General features: G+C 41.4%; 1 protein-coding gene across 1 annotated transcript in view; it reads left to right on the top strand.

The window, feature by feature from the left end:
• The window catches only part of MEGF11 (multiple EGF like domains 11), a 238,761-nt gene that overhangs the window by 125,392 nt on the left and 86,669 nt on the right, over positions 1–26,700 (top strand). Inside the window, exons 8-11 of the mRNA XM_087745188.1 lie at positions 9,317–9,563; positions 11,237–11,357; positions 16,651–16,787; positions 22,347–22,559. Of these exons, the coding sequence (XP_087601314.1) occupies positions 9,317–9,563; positions 11,237–11,357; positions 16,651–16,787; positions 22,347–22,559 (718 nt within the window). The remainder of the gene's footprint in view (positions 1–9,316; positions 9,564–11,236; positions 11,358–16,650; positions 16,788–22,346; positions 22,560–26,700) is intronic.

Genomic DNA, 26,700 nt, shown 5'->3' with positions numbered 1-26,700 from the left:
CAAGGCAGATTCCTCAGTTGAAGGACACTGTTCTCCTGCCCAGTTGCAGGGAGCTTGATGAGGATGTGACTGAAGGGCACCCAGCACGGCTAGCCCACTGCAGTTGCCTGACTGGCCCCATGGATCTGCTCTAAACTGAATCAGAGACAACTGGCATTAATGAACTGAGAAAGGGAAGAGGGTTTGTTTCTGCTCCCACACCTCTGCCTTGCTAAGCACTCAGCTAAAGACCATACACTATTTAGAACGGCAAGTAGCCGTATGTAGTTACTTGCACGTAGCTTTTTGTAAGCCTTTGAACTGATTCACACCAGGCACAGATGTTGTATCAACAGCTCCCAATCTCCAGTGACAAAGGCCTCTCTCTATGTCTGCGTAATTTTCTTTGAATCTCCTCAGAACAATGCTGCTGCCGCCACTCCTCAGCCCCTCTTCGAAGCCAACACTGCCTTGTTGAAGGATGCTTGGTCTCTTCCTCTGTACCTGTCCTGCCGAGGTTTAAGCATATCCAAATGAGTTTCTACCTCTTGTTGCAGGCAAAACTGGTAGGACTTCTGTGCAGAGGCATTACAGGACAAATTTATTATAGAATCAATGAAAACATCTAAAGTCCATTATACATGTTGAGAAAGAGAGAGAATGTTTTACCCAGTTGGAAGACAGAATTTGGAAGTGAGTTACTTGCAGATCTTATTATTACAATCCCATCCTAGACAATAATAATGAAGTATTGATGGAAGTTTTGCCTGAGCAAAGACTGCTGGGTTCCATACAGAGGCAAGATAGTATCTTCATTTAGTTTTATTAGGCTCCTGATACTCTGCCCATGTATTTTTTAATTCACCACAGTAAAATTCTAATTAAAGAACAGACTTTGCCTCCCATTAATATGACACTAAAAAAACATTTTAAAGAATGCAGCATCTTCTCTAAAAAAAATATAATGAGAAGACAAGCCACCAGTGTTGTACAGAACGTTGTCGCTCCCTTATGAAGCGTTTCATGATTTTAAACTCCTTGTAACATCTAGAGTGTCAGTAGAGTTAAGGGCTCATTAAACCGAGCAGTAATTTCTACAAAAGAAATAGGAAATATTCTCAGATTTTTTTTGTGTTCTAATTTTCACTTCTTTTGAAGCCTGTGTCAAAATAGCTCATGATGGAAATTCTGAAAACACAACACTTTGATATCTGTCAAGAGTAGAAGCTGCTTCTCCCATTTTGCTGCTTCCAAAATATATTGAGTTCATTACAGGATTTGATGAGGCTGACATCCAAATACTCAACTTTTCTTTGACTTAGAGTGATTTTGTTTTCATTTATCCAAAATAAAAGTGTTCAACTAGGTAACTGTTCTAAGCATTCTACAGAATACTGCAGGAATGTTCTTTAAACAAGGATTACTCTGGAAAGAAAATGTTTCCTCAGAGGGTACTAAATAAACTGCAGGGTCTCTAAAGTGCTGTGATTGAATTAGGTACCACATGTTGGAGAGTCAATGACTAATGAGATCATCATCTGAGATTAAATCATGACCTAAATCAGCCACATGTTTCTTATCTGATTCAGACAATGAACTTCAGAGAGAATCAGTACCATCTTTCTTGAAGGATGAAAAGCTGTTCTCCTGTCTCTAAGAAAAAAAAGAAAAAAAAAAAACAAACACAAAATCAGATTTGTGTCCTCCTGTGAGTAATAATCTATCCATTTCGGGAAAATTTGGCTGATGTTCCTTTCCCATCTTTTCCTTTCTATCTGATGAAGACTGATCTATGAACTTGGAAAATGAGATTGACTGCAAATTCTGCCGGCCTCAGATTAACCTCAGGTTTTTGCCACTTGGGTGGATAGTTTTACAAATGCATATTTACGTATGCAAAATATATTCTCTGGGCAGTCTTAGAGACATAAACATGGGGACAGGCATTTTCATCATTATAGTTGTGTATGCTGTGACTGGAAGTCTGGCATTGGAGATAAAGATGCTAGTGCATCCACCGTTGCACAGAAACCCATGTTTAGGAACCTTAAGGCTGCAAAGCTACAAGCTCAGGAGACAGAAAATACCAGGGCATGTAAACAGTAGCCTGTGCTCACATAATTAAAGAAAATATCATAATTCATAGGCTCAAATACTGAATTACTGCTGCACTTCCAACCTTTAATCTGACAGTTTCTTATTTTTGTGACACCAGCTTCATAAGTCGAATGCCTTATTTATGTGTAATGTTCCCGGGCTTGTTTGTTTTTCCTTAAAAAGCAACTGGAGAATATGAAAAATCACTTCAAGAATGTCAGCAAGCTGATATACAGACAGTTCATCAGCACGGACCAGAACAAACCTCTGACATGTGGGTAATGGACTAAGAGTAGAAGGCTGTCACCCTCTCCGTGGACCACTTACTACATGGAGATTAAACAGCCAGTGGCCCATGGCTGCTACTAGGAATAATTGTAAGAGAAGTCCAGCTAAGCCCCTGAAGCTTTTAATTGCAGATTGCTTTTAATACAGATGAAATCTTTGAGGAATGTAGGTAATGAATTATCCAGAGGCGGCACTGAGTGTCTGAAAATTGCATTTTTTATAGTTTGATCAGGTACAGGTGGATTTTCACCGGGGACACATGAGCACACCCCTGGGTGTGTGACAGCGCGCTGCCAGATTTCAAGCTATTGCTCTGTACATGGAAGGTGTCCCAGCTTGTCGGTGAAAAGGATATAAAAATGTACTTTAACAAGCAAAACCTACTGCTTTAGCTTACTGATTTAAGCTAAAATTCTCTTTCCTCTGTTCCTCAAACCAATAGATTGAGTGAGCCTGAAGCTGAAACTGGAGATGGTAAATTCTGCGTAACAGAGAAGTTATCAGGGACCGCACAAACCATCTTAGAGTGCAAAATGAACAACTACCTGGCTGTGACCCAGTTCAGATAATCTAAATTATATTTGGAGCAGGATTATTTATTAAAATCTATTAACTTCATTGTCCCCCAAGAAAGTATTTATTTACAGAAATCCAACCTATTTGTTGCTTTGACAGATGGGACCTCTCTCATTTGTAAGACCTGAGCAAGACATGTGGTTGCATGGTAGATTATCGGTATCTTGATAGTGTTATGAAGAAGAAACTTGGCTGCAGTTTGAGCAGCGTGGCTTAATCTGACTGTACCACCAGTGCGCCTGTTGTACGGATGAGGTTTCCTCATTCTGAAATCACAGAATTAGAATGTTGGTCTCTTAGCATTTGTAAGAACATTTTCGAAGGGAATTTCTGAAAATCTGGGTTGTTTTGAGGCCAGCCATCATCCACAAACATGCGTTAGAAATTCCGAGGGTAAACGTAAGATAAACCGTTTTTTCGGTTTCGAATCGAGCAGGTAAGAGAGTGATTTTTCAATATACAGGCTCACGCCTTTAGAAGTGTATCGGTATTACCTGCGGTGCCAGCACGTGAGGGACTGGGCGCTGCTCAGAGCCAAACACAAAGTGATGTGAACTGTCGTTGTAAGGGGATTCCCTCTTCATGGACCTTGTTTCAAACCTATTGCAGGCTTGGCTTCTGTTTCCAAAGGTGTTGAACTGTGCCAAAATGAATCACGTTTGTACAGTGAGTAGACATCAGCTCAATACAGGGACTATAATTTTCCTATTGGGCTAAGTGCAGGGAATAAAAAGCTAATTGATTATTTTAATTTTCTGTTCACTACATCCAGGCATATGTTTTAGCTTTTGCTGTTTCTTTGCCTGCTTTGCATTAGCTGGGCCAAAGATTTAAAACCCAGTCAGATTCCAAAACTGAACTAGACAAAAAAAAAAGCCCACCCAGAGTTCGGGCTGCATTTCACCTTAATTGGTATTCATATAATCATTCTACAGCGGTACAGTTGTATCAAAGGGAGAATCTAGCCCTAATTTTGAAGTAAATTCTAAAATAATCTATCTTAAACTATGTCCTCCTAGATTTAGTAAGTTAATTTTATTTCCTGTTTGCATTTTTAAAAGCTAGTATCTCATTTAAGCATTTCAAACTGAAGTCGGAAATATTGCAGAATATTGATTATTGACTATGAGCTACATTCTTGCTTTACCAAATTTGCAGAAAGTGCTTTTAAAGCGTGGATTAATTGAAGCTCACCATCAGCCAAATATGGTCCTGTGTCCTTAGGCTAAGAAAAGAAACCACTTGATTTTTTTCAGCTGTGCCTTCTGCAGAATGTTTATGAATATCCCACTGACTTTGCACACCTAGAACACAGGACTGGCCACCAGCTATAAAAAAGACACGTGCAGGCTTATGCGAATGAGAACAAAATAAGCACGGACCTTAAGACCACAGGTTCTGGTGCTGCTGTGACAGGAGGTGCAGTTTTCATATGAATAGTGTATCTGTGCAGTGATGGAAAAACGCTGGAAGAGCACTTTTGACTCTCTCTTGTTGGGATAAGTCAGTTGATAAATGTCGTCCCTTCCTTGGAAGTCCTTTTATTTATCTGATAAATTTTCAAACTTGTGTGTTTGCTTCATCTTTGTCCAACTTGTGCTGCTGCACTAAATACTGGGTAACTCCATTGACCCAGAACACAGCAATTCACTCATCGTTCCTAGAGGGGAAAACAGCCATTTGGGAGCGAAGCAGCACTTCCAATGTGTCCTCCTTGTGTATTTAACAGGACAGAATTGGTAACAGGATCTCATGCGCAACTATAGCGGCGGATATGCAGAGCCTGCTGTAATTAGCCCTCACTTCAACAAGCCATTGAGGCTTCGGGCTGGGGGTAGGGATGCAGAGAAGAAGAAAACACTTGTGCTGTATTGAGCAAGGTTTCCACAGAGGGGTGAATCTTTCACCTGTCATACTACCGTATGCAGACAACTGTAATTATGGTTAGGCACCCAGCATCATCCTTTACAGAGTTATATTCATTTTTATTGGTGGCAATTAATCTCTAGTCATATTTTCAAAGGAGAAAAAGTGATAAGTTAGCACGTTTGCCAGGGAACGTTAGCACGTGACCTGAAATATGGCAGCTCCCTTTAATGTAGCGTCTCCCAAGAGAACGCTAGCTATTTCAGACTCATCTCTCATGGTATTGACATCCACACGTGCAGTCTAAAGGGAGCATTTGTACCTCCCTGACATCACCACTCTCAGGTTGCTTTTCTTATTGATGGTATAGTTAAAGTCTCTGTATCATTTTGACATTTTTAATGGCATATGCATTTACAGTGTAGCTCTTGTGTAAGCTTTAATCAGCTTTCTGTTCACATGTTGTTGCTATTATTATTTATCTCTATTATGGTAACACAGAGAGGCTATCAACAAGAGCAGGATTAAACTGTGCTAGGCTTGGGTTGTATTTTAAAATGGCCTCTCTGTGCCCATAGGAGAAGTGGTGCTGACGATCCTGAAGTGCAGCGGGCTGCCGTGGCTCTGAGGCTGCTTTGCCCTGGATCTCAGAAACTGGAATCACTATCACACACCAGCTAGGATTTGCCATACTGATGTGCATAGAAGAAATGTCTTGGTTGCCAAAGTCTTTGGTTTCTTCTGTTTTTTAATTTTCTAATGGAACTATTAGATCCCAATCCCATAGCTAGTTATGCACTTGAGAAGTCTCACACACGAGTGGTCTGATTGAGCTCAGTGGAATTATTTGTATGAATAAGCACTTGGATTTAGCTTATCAATTCTGTATCTGCCTGCCTTTGTAAAGGTACAGAAGGTACCACAGTCCAGATCCAGGAGTTATCACAATATACATATCACATAATGTCCCAATGAAATCACATAGGTAAAGAATTTACTTGCAACTCCATAGTCTGTCGCTGCAATATGGGACTTAAAAGAAAGGGGAAAAGAAAACCAACAGGAATTGATAAACTTTGAACAACAAAGATCTTATTTTCGTGTGAGATTACTGCAGTGTAAAATCGGGTGAGGACAATACTTCATTATCACAAATTTTACACTAAGACACTGCCAATGACTTTCACTCAATTCCCTTTGCAATTAATCAGCAGTGGATGAATTGATACTGCATTAAATGGCTCTGCTCATTGTGACATGTATAGGGCTTGAACTGATAGCTAAAAGCAGAAAATCTTTACCATCTGAGGTAAAGACTTAAATCTAGAAGAGGCCAACTTGTCATTGTGTGTATATGATCCCGTCACTAGGGAGACAACGGGATGTTCACCTTGGCTATACACACATACTATGTTCACCTTGGGTATACACACATGCTATTACTTGGGTTTCAAACCATTTCGAGAACTGTAGTCAAAACGTGCTTGCAGTTTTAGGAACACAAAAAGGAGCCTGATAAGTGCAAAGGCTGTGTCAGGCATTGTCAATGAGGCCCGGTACAAGCCCCATCTTTCCGTAAGTCTATTTTTTTCCGTGTCTTTCATGAGCATTCAGATGTACTTTAATCCTCATTTTTATGTCCTCTCCCTAATAAATCCCCATGAAATTCACATTCTTAGTAGCTATCTGGTATGCCAAGCTGTTTTATTTCATAGATAATTAAAACATTTTGGCTAGCTACTTTGAGCTAAACATACTGAATGTTACAATGTGTGCTCACTGATGACTTGTACTTAGAAGCCTTTGGAAAAATCTAACTGCCAGCTGGTTTTCTGGTCACTGCAGGCTTCTTTTATTATCCAGATTTGGGTTTTTATGATTTTACAAGCAATTAGAGGAATTTCTGCTCTTTACTTCAGTATTTTGCTCTTCCCTTTGGCTAGATTGTGGAGTGAAATTTGGTACAGAGAGAAAGCAAGCATGTGACCAACTATAAATAGTAAATAAGTGTTCAAATAAGATTGATTTACATAAAAGGAGTGGTGTTTAGGGCAGACAGTGTAAATATGAAACAAGATGCTTGAGGTGACAATGGGAAATGGTTTTCCCTTCCCATCAAAGGTTTGCTTTCTCCTTCACTTTCTTTCAAAGTGAAAAACAAAAACCAAGCAGACAAATCTGATGATTGGAGCACTCACCTGAGACATGGAAGACCAAGGATAGAAGTCACATCTTCTAATGAGTGTTATTTATTCATATTAAGCAAATTAATTGCAGCTGGAATTATATCAGCCCAGAGCAGCCCACACTCTGGCAGTCAGAGCTTTAATGTGAGGAGCAGCAAGGTAGGAATCAAGTCCCTGAAGCAGGCAGGGTTAATTTTGATTCCTGCATTCCACTTCCCCATGCAAAGGGCTATCGGCTGTGCTTGCGTGGTTCAGATTTGTACCCTTTGTGGTGGTGCAGAACTGCATCCCTTGGCATTCAAGTTCTGCGGAAAACAAATCAGTGTTTCTGGAACGGAAATTGCTGGGAAACTCCATCAGCTCCAGCAGATTTGCTCCCTGCCCCAGAAGGCTTACAGAGTCTTAGCGAATGTCTATGTGAAATAAAGATAGATCATCTCTTTCCACAGATTCTCAGTAATAATTTAAGACTTATAAAGAGTAAGATTTTGTTTGCTCGGCTCCCAGCAGTGTTAGTGAGGAACTATCATCCCTGTTTACAGCTGTGGGAAAAATGAGGCAAAGCAGTAAAATATCTCGTGTGAGGCACAAGCAGGATTATGCACCGGGGTAGGTTGCATGCTCTGCTTTCTGCAGGACACAAACCCATCTCCCTCTGAACGTGCATCCTGTAAGACCCTGCAGATCCTTCTGGAGACCCTGGAATTGTCTTCTCATGGGTTTATTTTGGCCTTTAATAATGTTGCTCAAGAAACACGAGTTTGTAAATTGGTAATCAGCAATTCTAGTTGAGTAAAGTCTCTTTCTCTTCTTTTTCTGCTGAGTATCCTCAGACTGACCAATGAGTATTCCGCTTCTCAAGGAGAAGGACAAAAAGATCGCTGAAATGAACTGATAGATATAGCTGTCTGCTGTGGGTTTATAGCCATGTGCTGTAGAAGGTGAGGGCTATGAAATTTCTAGGACAAGAGCTTCAGGCTTAAGTAGGCTTTACATTTACCTTGCTAAGTCTGGAAACAGATCCAGGCCTGAGAAGCAACAAGTGTCACCTGGGGATTAGTTTACGTGTTTGCAAATAAAAGAGTTGGTGAAGACAGCTCTGCTGCTGGGATTACGCCCTCGTTTCCTGCATGGCAGTGGATTTTACACTAGCAGAAGAGTTGTTGGCATAATTGAAACCAGCTCTCTGAGCACAACCAGCTGTACCTGGAAAATGATCTGTAACTGTGTCTTTACCAGGGATTTTGCCAGCAACTCTATTCTGAATAGAAAGATGATTTTCTTCACCCTTGACATAACTAGATTTAAAGGCTACTGAGCGGAGGGTAGGACTACTGAAGAAATCCTTCGTTTTCCACTGACCATTTACTGAGGAAACCTTAATCTCTGGGTGTTCGCGTTGAGCTGTCTGTTTAGTATCTGTACATCTTAAACGGGTGTTTTGCAGGTGCTGTTTGCTGTTTCTATAGCAAATCGGGATCAAACTGTTTCTGTAGTGCTGACTTCCCTCTCTCATCCTGTGTATGGTCCACAAACAAGGAGAAGGGATCAGGCAGGATTGTCGTGTGAAGGGTTCTCACTGTGCTTTAATGCACTCAGTAGGGAACCTCCCCGCTGTGTCGATGGCCGTAAGGTCTGGGGCCCTTCTGTAATGCTAGTACATACTGTTACTAGCACAGAAATTACCTGACATACACACTCCGTACCTTCATCCCTAAGCCTGGTTTAAGCAGCCTCATGAAACCCCATCTCCAGTGTTATTTTCTTCCCTACCATCTCTTTGCTCCAGAAAACAAAACAAAACAAAACAAAAACAAGCCAAAAAAAACAGCAACAAAAAAAAGCAACACCAAAGGAGAAAGTCTTCTTTAGATTATCGTATTTATTATCTTATGGGAACAGTGCAAAGAAACAATATTTGATGACATTATTAAACCTAGAGGATTTGCTTGGCAATACTACCTGCCATTAACTACACTGCAGTCAGGATGTGATTCTCTGCATCTAACGCCACTATAAATTCATTCCTTCCAGCTATCTAAGAGCACTAAGAAACAGGATATTAAAAGATTTAGGTCCTGATCCAATAAAGGTGTTAAACAAGTCCTCAAATTTAGGTCTATAACTCGTGCTGTTGTCTCCTTGCATGCTAAAGAACATTCCTGGATCAGGGGGGTAGTTTTAGAAAGTTTGAGGGCCCTTTAGCAAGTTCCTGGTATTAACAGAGCCACTGCCTGCTCGCCAACCTAAGCAGAAGAGGCTGAGCTGAGATGCTTGCGACGCACTTTCCTAATCATCTTGGTAAAGGACTGTATGTTTTCCAGGTTGCGATAGCGAGCACTGGGGACCCCACTGCAGCAACCGCTGCCAGTGTCAGAATGAGGCTCTCTGCAACCCCATCACGGGTGCCTGCGTCTGCGCCGATGGGTACCGAGGATGGCGCTGTGAAGAGCTCTGTGACCCTGGGAGCTACGGCAAGGGCTGCCAATTTAAATGCCAATGTCACAACGGAGCTACCTGCGATCATAAAACAGGAGAATGTCACTGTGCTCCCGGATACACGGGGGTATTGTAAGTTCAATGATAGGTGTATTTTACTCTACATCATTTAACAGCCTTGCTTTGACCGCTTTTAATGCAATGAGTAATTGGCAAAATTTACACAATCTCTGTATTACACACTTCCCTTTGTAGAAATCGGGTAACAAAATTTCAGAGAGACTAAATAAAGGGAATCTCTTTTACTGCTAGTTATACCCGTCTGCATAATAAAATAAAATTTAGTGCTAAAGTGAACTTAAAAATCCATTATATTTTCCAGCTTGTACAACAACTGTACCTGTTCCTAATTTCAGTATGTGAATACAATCCAAATTACAGTTGAGTTTTTATAAGCAATTGGACATTCAACTCATTAGCAGTCCGGTGCAGTATCAAATGGGACTTACCATCCCCAATTTATTTGACTTTCAATCTAACTGAGGAAGCATTACTGTTAACTATATCAGCTTACTATCTAGGGGGTAAATTTTTAGCATAGTGAGCAGGGATTTAGCGGTGCGACTCCTATTAACTTTAACGAGATCATGTAGCTAAATCCCCATCCACCACACTGAAAGTTTACCGGTAGGATTTGCAAAATCTGCATATTAATTTTAGGACAGCAAGCAATAGTTTCTTGTTTAAAATTGCCCACAGTGTAACATCAGTTCTCATTAGAGATCTTTCAGTAGTTTCAGAAGTAATTATGTTTTTCAAAATTATTTAAGGGGAAAAGAGAATTTAGTCACTGAATTTGGTTGGAGATCTATTACAGGTGACTTAATACTTTTGCAGTCTAATATTATTTGTTGACCTGCATGAAGGGGAAGGTAAAAAATAAAGACAACATTAACCCTCTTAAATAAGTGATATGCCTTTTGAATATTTTATTTAGTACCTGATTTCCTCATGGACTTGTGACCTCAGTCCTGGAAGCACTCACTGTTAAAGACTCTGCTTACTCTTAGGAGTGGTTCCATTGACATTACTATGTCATTTCTCAGCAGTGAGTACTTGCAGGGCCAACCACAAATGTGTTATATGAACATCCTCATCAGAGGACAGTCCGTTAGGGGAAGAACCTACTGTAGTTTCAGAACCTGGGATTAGAGAAAGAAGCAGTGCTGAAAAGCACCAATGTACAAATGTAGGAGACGCTGGTTTTTGCAGGGACTGGCCTTACACTGGCCCCCCATGAGCACTGAGAGAGACCCAACAAGCTTAAATAGCCTTTAAATGATGCTGAGAGTTCTTGCCAGTCCCTTATACACTGAAAATGTTAACATTTAGTAGTGACTGGAGAAATTTCAAGCATTTTAATCCCATCCTTTTATTCTGTTTGCAGCTTCTTTTATTGCCATGTCACATAATTCACACCGAGGGCTTCATCCTACAACTCTTACTTTCCTGGGCTATTTTAATGGATATGAGTTGTCCTGTTGAGATGGGTGGAATTTGGTATGTGCATAAACAATACACACATGCATCAGCCTCGCAGGACTGGATCCATGGCACATAAATAACCCCAGCAGAAATAAAAGAAATCTTGGCCAACTGGTAATGCCAGCTGAGGCTTACTGAGGTTTCATAATTTGCATAAGGACTCCCATGATGACCTGTGTTGTGGATTTTCCTCATTTACTGTTTCCTGTAAGTTCTCTTAAATGATCTCTTTGGTTTTTGTTTCTTCTCTGTCCACAAAGGTGTGAAGAGCGCTGTCCCCCAGGCAGCCACGGAGCTCAGTGTGAATTGCGCTGCCCTTGCCAGAACGGCGGAGTGTGCCACCACATCACTGGAGAGTGCTCCTGTCCTCCTGGGTGGATGGTGGGTAGTTTGTTCATACTCATCCCTCATTTAGAGGTTGGAATGGGAAGTTAATTGTTCACTGTCTCGGCAGACTCCTTCCCTGTCTGCTTGTGATGCATATCTGCTATTTCTTGTCACAAGGCTCTAACAATTCTGAAACTGGGACCACCTTTGTTATGTGTGCACAGCACTTACACAGACAGGCCACCAGTCTACAACTGGTAGCTACCATCACAGAGTTAAACAAAGAACAGTAAACCAAGCAGTGACTACCCATCGCACTTCTGTGTGGGAGAAGAGACAAAAAAATTGTCTCTGAATTAGAGCTCCTTGGAACACTCCCTGCACCCTCAGCCACTGCCCTCCCGCAGGACAGAAAGCTCAAAGCTCAGCTCAACATATTGCCAAAAGCACTGTCCTGTTTCCCCTTCAGGAGAGAGGGAGAGGGAGAAGCCAGGGGGAATTCAGTGGCTCAGGCAGTCGTTAAAGCAGGACTATACATAGGACACAAAGACCAGTTCAGCCTCCTGTCCTTACTCAGGCAAAATTCCCATTGATCGCAATAGATTTGCTTGCAGCAGGGGTTGCACTGGAGAGAGCAACTTGCCCTAACCTTTAATCCTTTGTGTCAAGAAAGCAAGACCAAGCATTTTAAAAGTCCTCAACTTTATCAATAATGTAATAATTAACTCTCTTGGGGTTTGCCAAGTCTCGCAGGCCTACATGCCATTTAGCTGTACTAAGTTTCCTGGCATTTTTCCTGTGTCTGACAATTAGTCTCTTGGCAATCTTGCTGGATTTTAATGCATACAAGTACTGTGACTTTTTATTTTAATATGTGGAAGACCCTGAAGATCATCATACAACTATGGCTTCTGATGTGGGCCTTATACCTGCTGAAACATTTAAGGGCTGAGAGAGATGTTTATGTTCCTTTAGATTAGTTCAGCAAATGCTGCCTCCGTTTGATCACACAGCTGCTTTTAGTTAAAAAGTACCAACCATGAGATTCTGGTGGCTATCAGGCAGCAACATGGGAGAAGAACACTGCTGCCCATCGTTTTTGGTGGAAGCTGTGTACGGAAAATCTCTCTCTAACTGGAGAGTTAGAGTCTCTCTAACTTGGCCAGTCATGGCAAAGGTGGTGATGATGTTATCCCATTTCAAATGACAAAGCAAGCAAAACTTTTCAGGAACTTAAGTAAGAATATGGCACCTTACCCTCAATTGGCACTCAGTGGAGGCAAAGAAAAGGTACTTTCCTAAAGAGTACTGGCGCTAAAGCATAAAGGAAACAATTCAAATATTTTTGAGGGCCTATCAGTCCATTCTGGCACTACCCCTAAGAAGTGATCGATAAAGTGATTAACGTAAAAATATTATTTTTAGGGTATTTTTTTCACCTCCCCTTATCTTCTGCATGCCAGTATTTGTGAGAATCTGAGTTGTTTTGCTGTCCTCTTCCTTACCTGTATTTTATCAGGAGTTTTCTCTTTTTTTGCAAAGTTAAAAGATCACTAAAGAGATATGAGAATATCGGAATAGAGCAGGAAGTTTTTAGAGGTCTTTTAGGATGCAGCATAAACCCTGAAGAAGAACCACAGCACTGGGGCTGCACAGCGTCTGTGGTCATGTATTCTGGCCCACTTCTGCCCTGTTCCTTACAGCCTGGAGTTTCTTCTCTGCATTTTTAGTGGCCCAGAGAGACTTTCCTGAAAACTGTGTTGTTGGCTGCTCTGTCCCCAGAGAAACCCTAGAGTTAACAACTGATGTTTGAAACAAGCATAACTGAAAATTGAAGAGAGAGATCAAGTATTCTGGGGAAAGAAACTGAAATTATAAGTAAAAGCACTCAGCTTGTAAATGTTGCGATTTTAAGTATAAAGGGTCTCTCCAGGGTTTTAATGAAAAGCTGGTAATTCAGTACACAGGGAGAGAAAAAATATTTTTTCATGCTATATTTTTAACTCTTGGTGGTTGGAATGGCTTGGGAAGTGAGACATGAGTGGGCTGTAAACGAGCGAGCAAGATGGGATTGCTAGACAGCATTCATTTTATTTCACACCATGGATAGTCTTTCTTTGACATCAGGAATTTTACTTGCTGATTTTGAGGCTTGAGACTGCACATATGTATTGAATATACCATCATGTTGGAAGGAGAGAATTCTCCCTGGATTTATACAAGTGCAAATCCACTTGGATTTTATTGCTGCTGGATGAGCTGAGACTTTTATCCTTTCCTAGGGCAGGCTTGTTAACAGCAGCTCAGCTCCCTCAGGGGCTCGGTTGCCTGTGGGATATGCAAGGAGAGGCAATAAGTTGAATAGGAGGAAATTCTACGGTTCTTGGGTTCTTCCTTGGATCTGCCATCTTCAAAGCCTGGTTCTTTTATTACTTGTAATATTTCTTTCCTCCTGCTTCCTCCCACCCAGTGCGGACTCTCCCAGAAGCACAACAAGTTGTACGAACTGTGTCCTGTGAGATTTTACTGTCCCACAGGTTTTTCACCAAGAGGATGATGGCTATCAGCATATATTGTTGAACTAGTCAACAAAATGTGGCTTCCAGCATATACCATGCTGGACTTTTTCCACTTCTGTGTCTTTGCAGCTGTGGGAGTTGGTGGGTGGCTGCTTGAGGGCCTCATTAACAATTTACACATTTAATTCTATACATCTTTCTCATTTGCAGTATTAAACTCTCCAAGCACTCTCAGGAAGTGGGGAGAGAAGTTAAATTTAGTATTTACAGTGCTTCTCAGTAACACTTTTGAAGGACTAGATCGCGCTCAGGAAAGCAGCAATCTTTCCGTACATGACAGAACATTTGTCACTGGCAACACACCCTGTTTGGTCCCAGATCCCATTCTCAAGGCTCTGCATCACGGTGCCATGTTAATACAACACAGTCTGCTAATCGCTTCTTTCTCATTGCCTCTGGGCTTTATGAAGCAACTACAATTTGTATTTTTGTCTATTTTTCTTTCTGTTGTGAACTTTAAACATGGGGGGGTGTGAGACAATGGAGCAGAAAAAAATCTTTTCTATACTACAAAATGGTAGTAATACAGCAAACAATGTCAAAAGCAGAAACTGATGAGATCAGGGCCTTAAAAAAGGTGCTGATGGGGTGAACTTTACTGATTAGATGTATAAGCAGCAGAAAACATTGGTCTGACATTTGATCCTCCAGAGAGGGATGTTTTGGATTCCCTTAGTACATATTAATGCAAAAAGTATGGCTAAAGATTCTCCTGGCTCCGGGGGGATGCATCACAGAGTATTGCTTTCTCATCATTTGTTGATAGAAATCCTGTTCCTTTTGAGATGTGAAGAGAGAAAGTATTTATTATCAAGATAAATGGATACTTACATTTTCTGATATATAGTGTTGTGTATTACTCAAGTCCAGAGACACCATTTTTTTAACACTGTAATTTGAATGTTCTGGAACTGAGGCCAGCCTCTCTGTTGTTCAGCCAAGGAGCCACCTATCACTGGTTAGGAAAGGCTTGAAGTATCTGTTTTATGCTTCCAATGAAGAGCAGCCTCTCCACTTTGGGGCTGTTGATATTGCTAAACTTCCCAAAGTGTTAAGCGAGACCCCCAAGGAGTGAAAGCAGCCATTATGTTCCTGTTTTATGTTTTGTATAAGTTTTTGTCTAATATGTGCCTTGTTCAAAACTCAGAGCCCCTGGGGCTTGGTTAGGGAAATAAGACTTCGGAGAGATTAAAACAAAATAATAACAGGGACAGAAAAACAGTTTCTATCAAACACTGTGCACTGTGCATGGCACTGGCAGCAGCACCACTTGCAACAGTTGCCAAACATACTCCATTACAGGACCCCATCTTCGGATCGCAGCACTGCCAGACTTGTTTTGGCTGACGTTACTCAGCTGGATGCCAGCCTCAGATTTTATGTTTGCTCGCATAAAAAAACATTCCTACAACTTCTAAGAAGGTCTATGGAAATCCTTGGAAGGCCTTGATACTTGGCAGGGGACATTATGTGATACTTGGTGGAGAAACACCTGAGTTTGGCAGATAAATTCTCCAAAGACACAACCCATGGTAAGCGTCCTCTGCCGTGGGGCTGAACGGCTGGAATGAGGCTTGCCCAGTAATTGCCTTTCCTGATCAGCAGTGCCAGAGTGCACAACCAAGAATGACAGTCTGTCTTTTCTTCACGTTCAAGGATGGTTAAGCAGGGAGAGGAAGGAGGAAATAACTCAAACGTGGGGATTTGGGTCCAAATGAAGGAGAGGACTAAAAGGGAGTCTGCAACAAGGACTTTGGGTGGACTGGAATAAAGAGGCAGGAACGCAGAGGGCTGGGAGCATAAAATGGGGGAAGGAGGTGGCCACCGAGATGTGAAGTTGAGGCAGGTCAGGGACTGAAATATGGCTCCAAGGTTGGGGATAAGGAGCTGGAAGGATGTTGGATGATGCACCAAGCCAGTCTTCAGGGATTAGGCAGATATTCTACTGCAAAATCACTTCTTCTGGCCAAAAGGCTGCTGTACTGCTGATGTGGAGAGTCAAATTGCTTCTATGTCGTCACTGTTGGTCTTCTGCAAATATCCCAGCCTGTTGTTCCCATCCTGCCTCCTCCATGGCTTAGACAAAGCACTGGCAGATGCCATTCTGTGCTGCTTGAAGAGCTGAGTGTGGGGGCTGGATGAGAGTAGAGGGAATGAAGCAGGTGGGATCTGAAGAGTAGAAGAGGACTCCTCCAGCAGCTGGATTTGGTCTTCTTCATGGTTGGATGCAGCAGGGCTGTCTGAACCGGGGAGATCATCATGGACTATCACAACTAGCAGAACTTCATCCTCCCAGTGCAGTTTTTCCAACAATCCCCCTCTTCCCAAATGTTCACTTTGTGACACTTACCCAGGGCAGGTCCAACAACTTTTCTGACTCTCTATCTCACAAAAAACCCACCAGCACATATGTAGCTTTGTAGCCTTCTCTGGTTGCCTTTAACCTCTCCCAAGCCTTCCCGAGTCTATTCAAGGGGCAATGAATGTTCTGCCACCCCAGCTGCAGTCTACAGGGGAGATGCAAAGAAGAGAATTATCAGTGACTCTACAGTGGTGAGAAAAATCCCTTCTGGAGATAGGGTAGACAGGCATTTACTCTGGTAGCAGAATTTTGAAGCTCTCTTTAGCCCATCTTAAACAGAAAAAATATTGCTGCTACACTTAGATCTAGTTCTAGTAAGAAGGACAATAAATATCCAAGCTGCATATAGAAATTTATTGTATTATGAATGTTGACTGAAATATTGCTCTTTCTGCAACCTTACCAGGGGCTGGTGTGTGCACAGCCGTGTCCGCCTGGAACATTTGGAATTAACTGCAGCCAGGACTGTCCATGCCACAACGGGGGACACTGTGATCCCGTGACAGGAAAATGCGTCTGTACAGCTGGCTATATAGGAGACAGGTAAAAATCAAAACCCTAAAGCCTTTAGTTCTAACCATGAATTGGCAATATTTATATCCCTTCTAGGACAATCTTACTCTCTGAAAAATGGTGCTGTGTTTCTATTGGTCCAATTAGGTTCATCCTTCTGAAGCAGTTCAAGCATTATAAATGTGGCAATGTTATTACTTTTTATTGGCAATGCTCTCCATTTACAGTTTTTTTTTAATATAACTTTTAAAATTTAATGGATTAAATTTAATTTAGATATTTACAGTGATAAATTTAATAGAGAGCATTACATGTTTACAAGATATGTAAATGAACTGTATTTATACACATTAATATCCTCGAGAGTAAGCAATGCAGCAGTTTAATGTTTCCCTCAGCCCCTCTGTGCTGCTGCAGCACTGATCCATCTCAGACACCAACAAAGGGTGATAAATCCTCAAAATTTATAAACGAGAGCCTTTACCCATAAATCGATCAGCGAAGATGATAATATTGTTTTACAAAGGCGTCATGGATTTAGCAAAATGACTACACAGCAAAGTCAAGGTGGGATTGTAACACGTGTTGGCTTAGCCCTCCAGCTAATCCTGCCAGCAGGGCTAACAATGGTGGGGAAGCTGCCCTTAAACAAGCTTTCGTATGCAGTTTTCACTAGGGGTTGGACTGTGGCACCAGGGTTTCCAGAGACCGTGGGCACAGCTCACTAGTTTATGCTATGCTAAAGCCCTTTCTCCTATGTCTTCCCTTTTTTTATTAGCTAGAACAAGCTAGTATCAGTATGCTGACATATGCTACAATTATACTTTTATGCAACAAAGCTCATTGGAATTTCTCATTTCTTGCTTCATTGTACAATTAGCAAGTCTTTATAGCATGCAAACAGACCAACCTTCAACACTGTGCTGGGGTTCAGAAGGCCATGTTCTTTCCCATTAAATGTGGAAGCTCCTTGTTTCCATTTTATCAACAGCGGTAATTGGAGGGGGCTCTGGAGATTATGTCAGGATTTGCATGTGGTTGAATATGGTGGAAATAATAATTATTTCAAATTAGTTTAGCAGAGAAGACATCAATGTGTCTCTCTTCCCCCATCCTACATCTGGAGACATTGATTTCAGCCATAGGGTACCCTGTAATTACTGCTGCTAACCAAAGCTTTCTCTTTCTCTCCTTTTGGAGACAATTTCACTAAAGTAAGCAACTGTGCAGCCTGGGTGCTTATACTGGTGACCACACTTCAGTCGCAAGCCGTCCCCAGCCCTGGCCGTGCTCAGGAAGGCTGACAGAGGCCCTCTGTCCCTAGGTCTCCTCATTTGGTTGTTGCAGACCTAGATCAATTTCTGGCTGTAGGTGAATCAACAGCGTTAGAGCTGTCGGGAGCTCCCAGCCAGCAGCCTGCAGCTGAGCCAGCTTCTTTGCTCAACTGCCAATATAGCCCCCAGCCGCGAGGGAGGACATGCAGCAGAAGAGTTGGCTCTGCTACAGGCATGTGGCACAGGGAAAGAATGATGTTGGAGCTGCTGAACTCTGCCCGCAACACTTTTACACACTCCAGCAGTAAGAGCAGAGAAAGGACCTTTAGGGATGAGGAAAGGAGATAGCAAGTAGAAAGCAGAAGACCTAGTTCTGCCTGCTGACAAAAGCAGAGGTTTGTGCCACTGATCCCCCTTAGAGAGGGGCTGGAGAAGGCGGCTCAGGGAGAGACTGAGCCGAGGAGGCACTACAGGGCAGGCCTGACAGGAGTTCACAAGAATTGTCCTTGAGCAAAGTGGGAGTGTGGGCTCTTCAGATCTGTACTTGGAGAAAAATGAGAAAGATTTGGACTCTAGAGAGAGGTGTGGCTTGGGAAAACAGAAGCAGGGAGGGAGAAAATAAGGCATGATCAGCTGGAACAGGTGGAAAAGAATCCAAGGGAAGGTCTCACTGTGGACCTGCACCCAAGCAAAACCCTTAGGAATGGTTCACCTGCCCCCTCCTGGAGCAGGGCAGTAAAAGGCAGACGCTGAAGGCAAAGGAGCAGAAATGCCGGCTGGATGAATGAGAAGGATGAACGCTGGGAGGATGAATGAGAACAGGAGAAAGTCAGGTCAACGGGCAGTTCAGAAAGCTTTTCTAGCAGCAGGGAAAAACTGTATTAGCCTAGAAATTTCCAGCTTTCAAAGAGGTTCTCAGAAGGTTAAAACGTGTTTATCTATCAGCCTTTAATCAGCCTGCAATAAGGGAAGTGAAGCCTTAGGCCCATTATATTCAATTGGAGTTCTGCCTCTCCCTTGGGCTAGGACAGCACACTGCCTGTAATGGTTTGTTCTGGACAGGCGTGCGTCCCCTTACCTCGCTGTTAACTACAGTTAGCTAATGGTAGATTGCCCATTGATTTCAGTGAGGGCAGGAACAGGCACAAGGTCTTTAAAAAGTCTAAATTGCTTTCCTTGGTTATGTGTTCATACAGCATGGACAATGGGACAGATTAGTCAGCACCATTTTAGCTTAAAGTCTATTTTACTTTCTGGATCTCATACAACTGTTGCAGTGTTAGAGCGTAATTGCAAATATAGCAGGAGAATGCTGCTGCACAAAAAAATGGTGTTTTCTTTAGAATTTTACAAGGCGCTGAAAAATTTTTCTTAATAATAACAGATATTGTGAGTAACAACAATAAAAACATAAACACACTTTATCTACTATCATCTTTTTTAATTGTCAATAAGCACTATATAATACTACAGTTTATTGTCTTGTGCAGGAGATGATACCATATAGTTAGATAAATATTTGCAGAGATGAAATGGTCATAAAGGCCTGTGTAAGTGTAATTGCCACGCTTTGTACCCTACCTGTTTTCCAGGCAGTGGCACTGCACTAAATATCTAGGAAATTGGCAAGTGCTATTAATAACTCCAGGAAGCTTTGTGCCCTGCAAAAATGACTGGATGTGTCATGTAAATGTATGTTTTGCAAACTGGAATAATAGCAGAAGCACAGTGAGAAGCTGAGGATGGGGTGTCTAAGAATTCAGTGGCTGACAGGAAAAGTGAACATACTGTTTTAGCTTCGTTTGCCATATTGCCATTAAACCTAAAGATTGAATCTTTACAGAATAAATACCACATTTGTTATAACAATTGGAGCAGACTTATTCTCTTGTTGTTGTGTTTGTACCTGTATCTTTTATCAACAGAATGGCAATCTCCAGGTTAGTGTATTTTGGATAGCTTATAATATTTGTCTGTGCTACATAAATGCGATCGCTGTTTCAAAACAAACAAACAGAAAAGCCTAAAAAAACTTTACAGCATTATTCCATGAAAAAAATTTATCTGGAAAAAATGTAGGTGTATGTACTAAGTTCATCTGTTAAGCTGGCTGTCTTATGTTTAATATTTTGTGAAATTGCTTCCATTAATTCTACAGGTGACAGCCATATTATCCTATCCCAACCCAAATAATTATAGTACATATTAAAGTTCAGTGGATATTATAATACGAATCTCCCCAGATAGGCAGAAAGCAATGTAAATTAAACAAGAAACATAACTAGGGCTTAGCAGCTCATTTTGTAATTTAATTGAACAATGTATCTGGTTGTTAATGGTGCTATGGACACATTAGATTGATATGTTGCAAAGGAAAGATGTTTAAGTAGAAAGCTAATTCCTGCTGTGATTATTCTTATGTTCCAGAGGAGTCATTATTAGTATTCTTTGTATAAAATTCATTAGCGGTAGCTGCTTGATCTCCAAATAAATAAGTTGGTTAAATTGTTAGTAGAAAAAGGCTAATTATGTAAATGGATTAGGTCGTCAATATTTCATTTCCAGATGCTTTTCTCCCTGCTAGGTAATGCTTCATCTTCTATAAATATAGAATGATATAGTGCACTATTGACTAAGTATTCATCTCGTTGAGTACAGTGCACTCCTGCTAACTAGTAGAGCTGTATACAGCAATGGAGACAGAAGGCATCTTAATACGTTCTTCATTGCAATTCATTTGCTTTAAGTGTTTCAGTCCTAATGTTACCCATTCTTTTCTGGTTATTTCCTTTGCAGCTGAACTACCCTGAGAGCAGCAGGGCTTGCAGCCAGTACCGCGAGTGATTCTCCGGGCTCTTTCCCTTCCTGTTTGTCACAGGCTCCTCTCTCTTTGGGTCTCAGATGAACTCCTGAACTTGGATTGTGGCACTAGTAACTGTGTTGATGCTTGCTGCAATTAAATCACTCGCTAGGCCTTTTGCTTTGTTCATTTATTTTTAGTAAAATGTGATAATCCGAAGCCGCAAAAGCAATGCTCTTATATACTGACTGTGTTCATTGCAGTTTTGCCTGGCTTGCATCACGCATTAATCTTTTATTACTGATCATTATATTAACTCTCACCTGCCAGCTGTGAAATGACCTGCAGAAAGACATTTAACAATTGCCTCTACCGACTGAGTTTACAGTATACACTTTAATCAATGCTCAGGATTAAATTAATGCTGATAGGCAATTTCCAATATCTGGCATCCATGCGATAAGGGAATTGGGCTTTTCTGGGCTGCTTTTTCTCTTTTTTGTTAACTGAAAAGGCCTATCTGTATGTCACGGTGGATCTTGTAAACTGCAGTACTGACTCATTGCAGAATTTTGAAACCACTGAATTATGTCAAGCACAACATCAGTTGCTTTCTTCAGGACCTTAGTTGAGCTTTTCAAAGTAGGAAATATTATGAACACTGAAACTGGTTGTGTAGGACAATGAAACAGACTTTCTGGCAGATTTCATAATGTATCCAGGAGGCAAATATTTTAAACAGTGCATGGAAGGTGCAATTTAAACCAATCTGTGTATAGCATTTGCAGGTTCCATTTTTATGTGTATCAAATATTAAAAATGTTGGCAATTTTGGAGAAGATACTACACGAAGGAGCGTGAAAGTGATTTGTCTTGAGATTTTATACTACTGAGCATCCCTGGAGAAAGAGATGAAAAGCAAATTTGAGCTTTAGTTACTCAGAACACACACAAAAGACAAAGGAGTATATTTTCTCCTAGTTGGTATAAAGCTGGTGCAATGACAGCATAGAGGGAAAGTAAAACTATACGTTGCTGGAGAACACTTTACTCAAGATTGCTTAATAGACCACATTCCCTTTCAATCCTCATTATCACTAAGAGGACCGTATGCTTTTAAAGAAGGTGCACAATCCTTCTGTAATAAAGAGAAAGCAAACAGATGAGGGGTTTTTTTATAAAGTATCTTGTTCTATATCAGTTTCTTATGGTTGATGAATGGAATTGTCATGGTCCAGGAAACAAGAATGCACTTTGTTAACTAAGGTAATATTAACTAATGCAAATTTTACAGGATATAATTGGACAGAGATTAATGCACTTTCAGTTAACAGCAATTTACATGCCCAAGATATCACATCACTCTGATGATATCATCAGTTCACAGTATATTACTTAAATAAATGAGCAATGATTCTGTACTTAATTCATTAACAAAAACATTCCTGTGTAAAAGTCATAAGCAGGCTAGACTAGAGCATTTGATTGGATCCTGTCTCACATATTTCATTGCAGGTGTCAAGAAGAGTGTCCTATTGGGACATACGGCTTTCAGTGCACACAAAGATGTGACTGCCAAAACGGTGCCAAGTGTTATCATGTAAATGGAGCGTGTATGTGTGACCCTGGATTTAAAGGGATTTATTGCCAAGAAAGAATGTGTCCAGAAGGGTTTTATGGCCTCAAATGCAACAAGAGATGTCCTTGCAATATTACCAACACTCTCAGGTATGTACATCGTATTATGTACTAGTGCAGGGACTGGTCAAATAAAAGCATTGGGAAAAAATTCAATTAACTACACCTACTCTCTTTTCTCTGTAGCTTTAATTAAGAGCACAGACAGTTCGTCTGGATTGCAACCTTTGATTTAAATCACCTCAGGTTTGGAACCATAAGCCTCAGTCCAGCCAGCTACTAAGCATGTATCTGTTAACTAACAGTTCTGCTAAAACCTGAAACAATCTGACATGTGGCCTTATCCTGTAACTTCAGTCTTCTAGGCATAAGAACTATCACATGATGCCCATATGTATGTATAATAACCCACTGAAGTTTAAAAAATTGAGATAGATTTACTCAAATCCATCATTTTGGCTCTTTTTATGACACGGGTTTTCTTGTTAGATCTATAGACAGCAAGGGGACTTTCAAAATGAAACCTAATTTGCTTCAGTTTATGTCTCGTGGCAAATTACCTTGTTGAAAACACTTGAGGCAGATGTATAAATAGATTGAAATCAATATCCCCAAGTCAGTCTGTGGAACTGTAACGAAGTCGACATTGTCAAAATAGACATCTCTTCTCTTCTCATGTGTGCCTATTTTTGCTCTTCATTCAGTACGTGTATGTGTGAAATATTCAGGAAAATAAATATCAGGGAAGTATATCCAAAATGGAAAAAGCCTCACTTAAAAGGTCAGGTTTCGGTGCTTTATTCCCTTTTGGTTTTTTTAGGATCTGATTCTTGAGGTTCTCATTACTAAGAGCTAGAGCCACAAACAGACTTGAGCACCTAATATGAGATAGGTTGAGTTTACTTTCCCGTTGCAGGCTTGAATAAGTTTTCTAAACCCTGAAAAAAGGAAGAATTTAAGACTCTTCCCTATTATCCTGTTACTTTTTGTAACTCCTTGCCTTGTTTACTGGCTGCTGGAATTGCTATTTGGAGATTCCTCACTCCCTCACACACAGTAAAGGGAGCCTGGACAGCAAAACCACCCTGGCCTGAGCTATTCTGATGGACTAGAGTGCCCACGTTTCCTTACCATGCCTGCAAGATGCTGAGCCCCTCAGCTCCCACTTGATTCCCTCCTTTTCCTGTCCATTACTGTTAAGCATTCATAGCCAATTCAGGATTGTGTAGGCTTCAGAGGGAGGTAGGGATAATTGATGCCCAAGCAAATATGCCCTTGATACGGACATTCTTCAATTTTAAACCAGACAGGTAGGGACCTGACTGTCTTGCTGATGATGACAAACCTACCTTGCAATCTTGCAGCCTGCTAAAATATAAACACTCTCCTCAATTATGTATGCAAGCAATACCACCTAATTTGTGTGCATGCACACACACACATACACACGCACAAACACTTCAGGCAAATCTGTTTGTGTGCTTGAGATAGACTCTATTTGTCTCAGTCTTGGAAATAAACAGGTGATCTTTCTTGTGAATTCAAGTTCAACTGGGAGCGGTGAGATTTTGCTTAACTGAAAGTCAGAGCTCACAATGGATTATTTAAAAGCCTTGTAATTCTGATGATAGGAGTCCTCCGCAGAAAGATAGCTCTAGCTCTACTGGGTTTGACAGCGAGCATCCAAAGTGTTCCACACCTCAAAGGTAGCACTGTACAACAGGCTTCTATCACTTCTGATTATTTCGTGTATCAGGAAATCATTGCAAAAAATAACATCCCTAAGGCATGAGCCAAGCATTGTATACAAAAGCGTAATGTTGTGTTGTACTGAGGATAGGGGATGTCTCAAGAATTCCTGCAGAGTGAGCTAAGGTATAAATTCCTGCGTGTCACACTACTCTGCAGTACCTGCCAGCATGCCCGACTCAAACCTGCGGTAAATACAAGGTAAACTGCTCCTCAGTGAAACCTGTTCTTCTTGTGTACTGGAGGGTGAGAATATGCTCTTGGACAGCAGCTGACACAGTGTGTCCTCACCCCCTCTCCTAGCCTGCAGCAACCTGTTTGTGTGCCCATTTTCCCAGAAAGGTGTAAATAGAGTGGAAGGACTACAGGCCACGGGCAAGGCTGAGCTTGGCTGCTGTTTCTCAGCTAACTGCTCAATTCATTAAGTCCTTTAAGTCGGGGGAGATAGTGGGTTTAAGGGTGCAAGAATTCATCCTGAGTCACTCAGAGAACTACCTGGGAGATGCTCTGGGGGTTCGCCAGAAGATCCTTCCTGTAAGAACAGACTAGCACCATCCAGCTGTGAAGAGAGGTGAGGGCTCAAGTTTGAAAGAGCTCAGAAAGGTGGAGGATCGAATCCTCTCTCGGCTCTTTTCTGGGCACGTGGTCATTCTTGCATACCGTGTACCTGACCTGTGCCTGGTTGCTGTCTGACAGATATATTTTATGCCTTCCCTCCCATCACTGCTCCGTCAGCTTCACTTGCAGCATCCTCTGCTAAGATGGTATCTCCGTTTCCTTAATAAATGAGTCTAGTCTCTCCATTGATAAAATCTCCCTTTTTCTTACATCTTATCACTGCTGTTATGGAACAAAGAGATATCAGCAAGCTGTAGATCTGTAAATGTTCTTTCATTCATCCATGGTATTTCAGCTTTCCACTTTTCAATGAGCATCTCCGAGTGCTGTCAATTTCTGAGCTGAGGAATGTCAGAGTTGATGGAAAATGACCTTCTCCAAAGGCACTCCATATTCTGAAAAATCTTTTTACTGATTGTTTAACCAGTCCCATACAGCACACTTCTCTTCCCACCCACCTCCTCCCATTCCTCCCCTGAATTTTTATCATCATGGGAACTGTGGTCTTCCGAAGTGATTCGTTTGCTGACAACTGTCTATTTTCCCCAGAAGCAGTTTAAACGGTTGGGTACTTGTTGCGATACCTAAGTGTATAGGATAATTATATAAACACTTGGAAGAAGGTGAGGGAAGCTTGCTTATTTCTGTCAGTGGTTTTGACTCATTTGATCTGGTTATTGGAGAGCTGACGGGAACGGAAAGTTCTGGGGACTTTGAGGAGCAGGATGGGGAGGAACATTAAGAAATACACAATCAGCTTTTCTATTTTCATAGATCTATCTATTTTAATGTCTGAAGAGACCAGTGTGATCATCTAGTCTAGCCTCCTGCATAGTAACGGCTGAAGAACATCATCCAATAATTTCTGCATCAAAGCACGCTGAAAGGCACTTTGTACAGGACTTTTGAACAACCCCAGAATTAGGTAATTTAGAATGCGCTGCTGACTGGGACTGTCCTTCCACAGGGAAGGATACACCTGTAAAAAGTGTCCACATGCAAAAAGCCCATGTTGAGACAGTGTACAACAGGCAGAAAGGCATAATCCTGGCTTACTCTTCTGAAAAGTAGAGGGGGAAATGAATAGCTGGAATAGTCTCAGCCACCCACCCTTCCTGAACGCTGGCGTGGAGCCAGCGTGCGGAGCCTTTAGTAATGTCTTTCCCAGGTCAGAGACGTGAGAAGGGAAGGAAGGCACAGTCACCTCTTAAGCCTTGGCACTTTCCTACTGTGACGAAGTCTAATGAAATGGATAGATTTCCAGAGGCTCTAATTATTGCCTCAACACTAAAAGTTTGGAAGGACCAAAGTCCATGGACCTTACATGAAGTTTTGCCTTGGCCTAAATCAATAATGCGCTTGAATGGGGCTGGCTTTGAAGACGTGCTGGGCTGAAGTAGTGGCCCTACAATCTCATTGTGGCTACTTCTTTAACAGCAAGAGGGCATTTTAGTAAGGGAGACTGAATGTAGTATCGACACCAGAAGACAGAAAATACTGTCAAAAAAGGATTAGGGCTGTTGTTAATTAAGATGAGATGACTGGTGCTAGTGTATAAACAGAAAGTCGAGAAATTCACTGGGAAGAAGTTGTTTTGGCTGAAAGATGTCTGGAGAACAAATTCAGAATTTGGAACAGACTCTGCTGTCTAAAGCATTTCTTTTCCCAATTTGCCTTAAGAAAGTTAAATTACCTGGTTTCCTCAGATTTCCTCAAAATTAGATGCTTAAAAAATGTACAGGTCAAAAATTACCTTCTGTTTTTCAGTTCAGCTTGTAAATTTAAAAAAATAAATCTTTTATTGCTGTAAATGTGACTCAAAAGCCAGGGACCGTACAGCAGCTTCCAAGCTGCAGCAAGAGCG

This window comes from Nipponia nippon, unplaced genomic scaffold (genome assembly GCF_047370975.1).
Source record: "Nipponia nippon isolate SJK-2023a ecotype South Korea unplaced genomic scaffold, ASM4737097v1 scaffold_9, whole genome shotgun sequence".
NCBI classification, from domain to species: Eukaryota; Metazoa; Chordata; class Aves; order Pelecaniformes; family Threskiornithidae; genus Nipponia; species Nipponia nippon.
The sequence above is the reverse complement of the archived record's forward strand: the minus strand, read 5'-3'. Positions and strand labels throughout refer to the sequence as shown.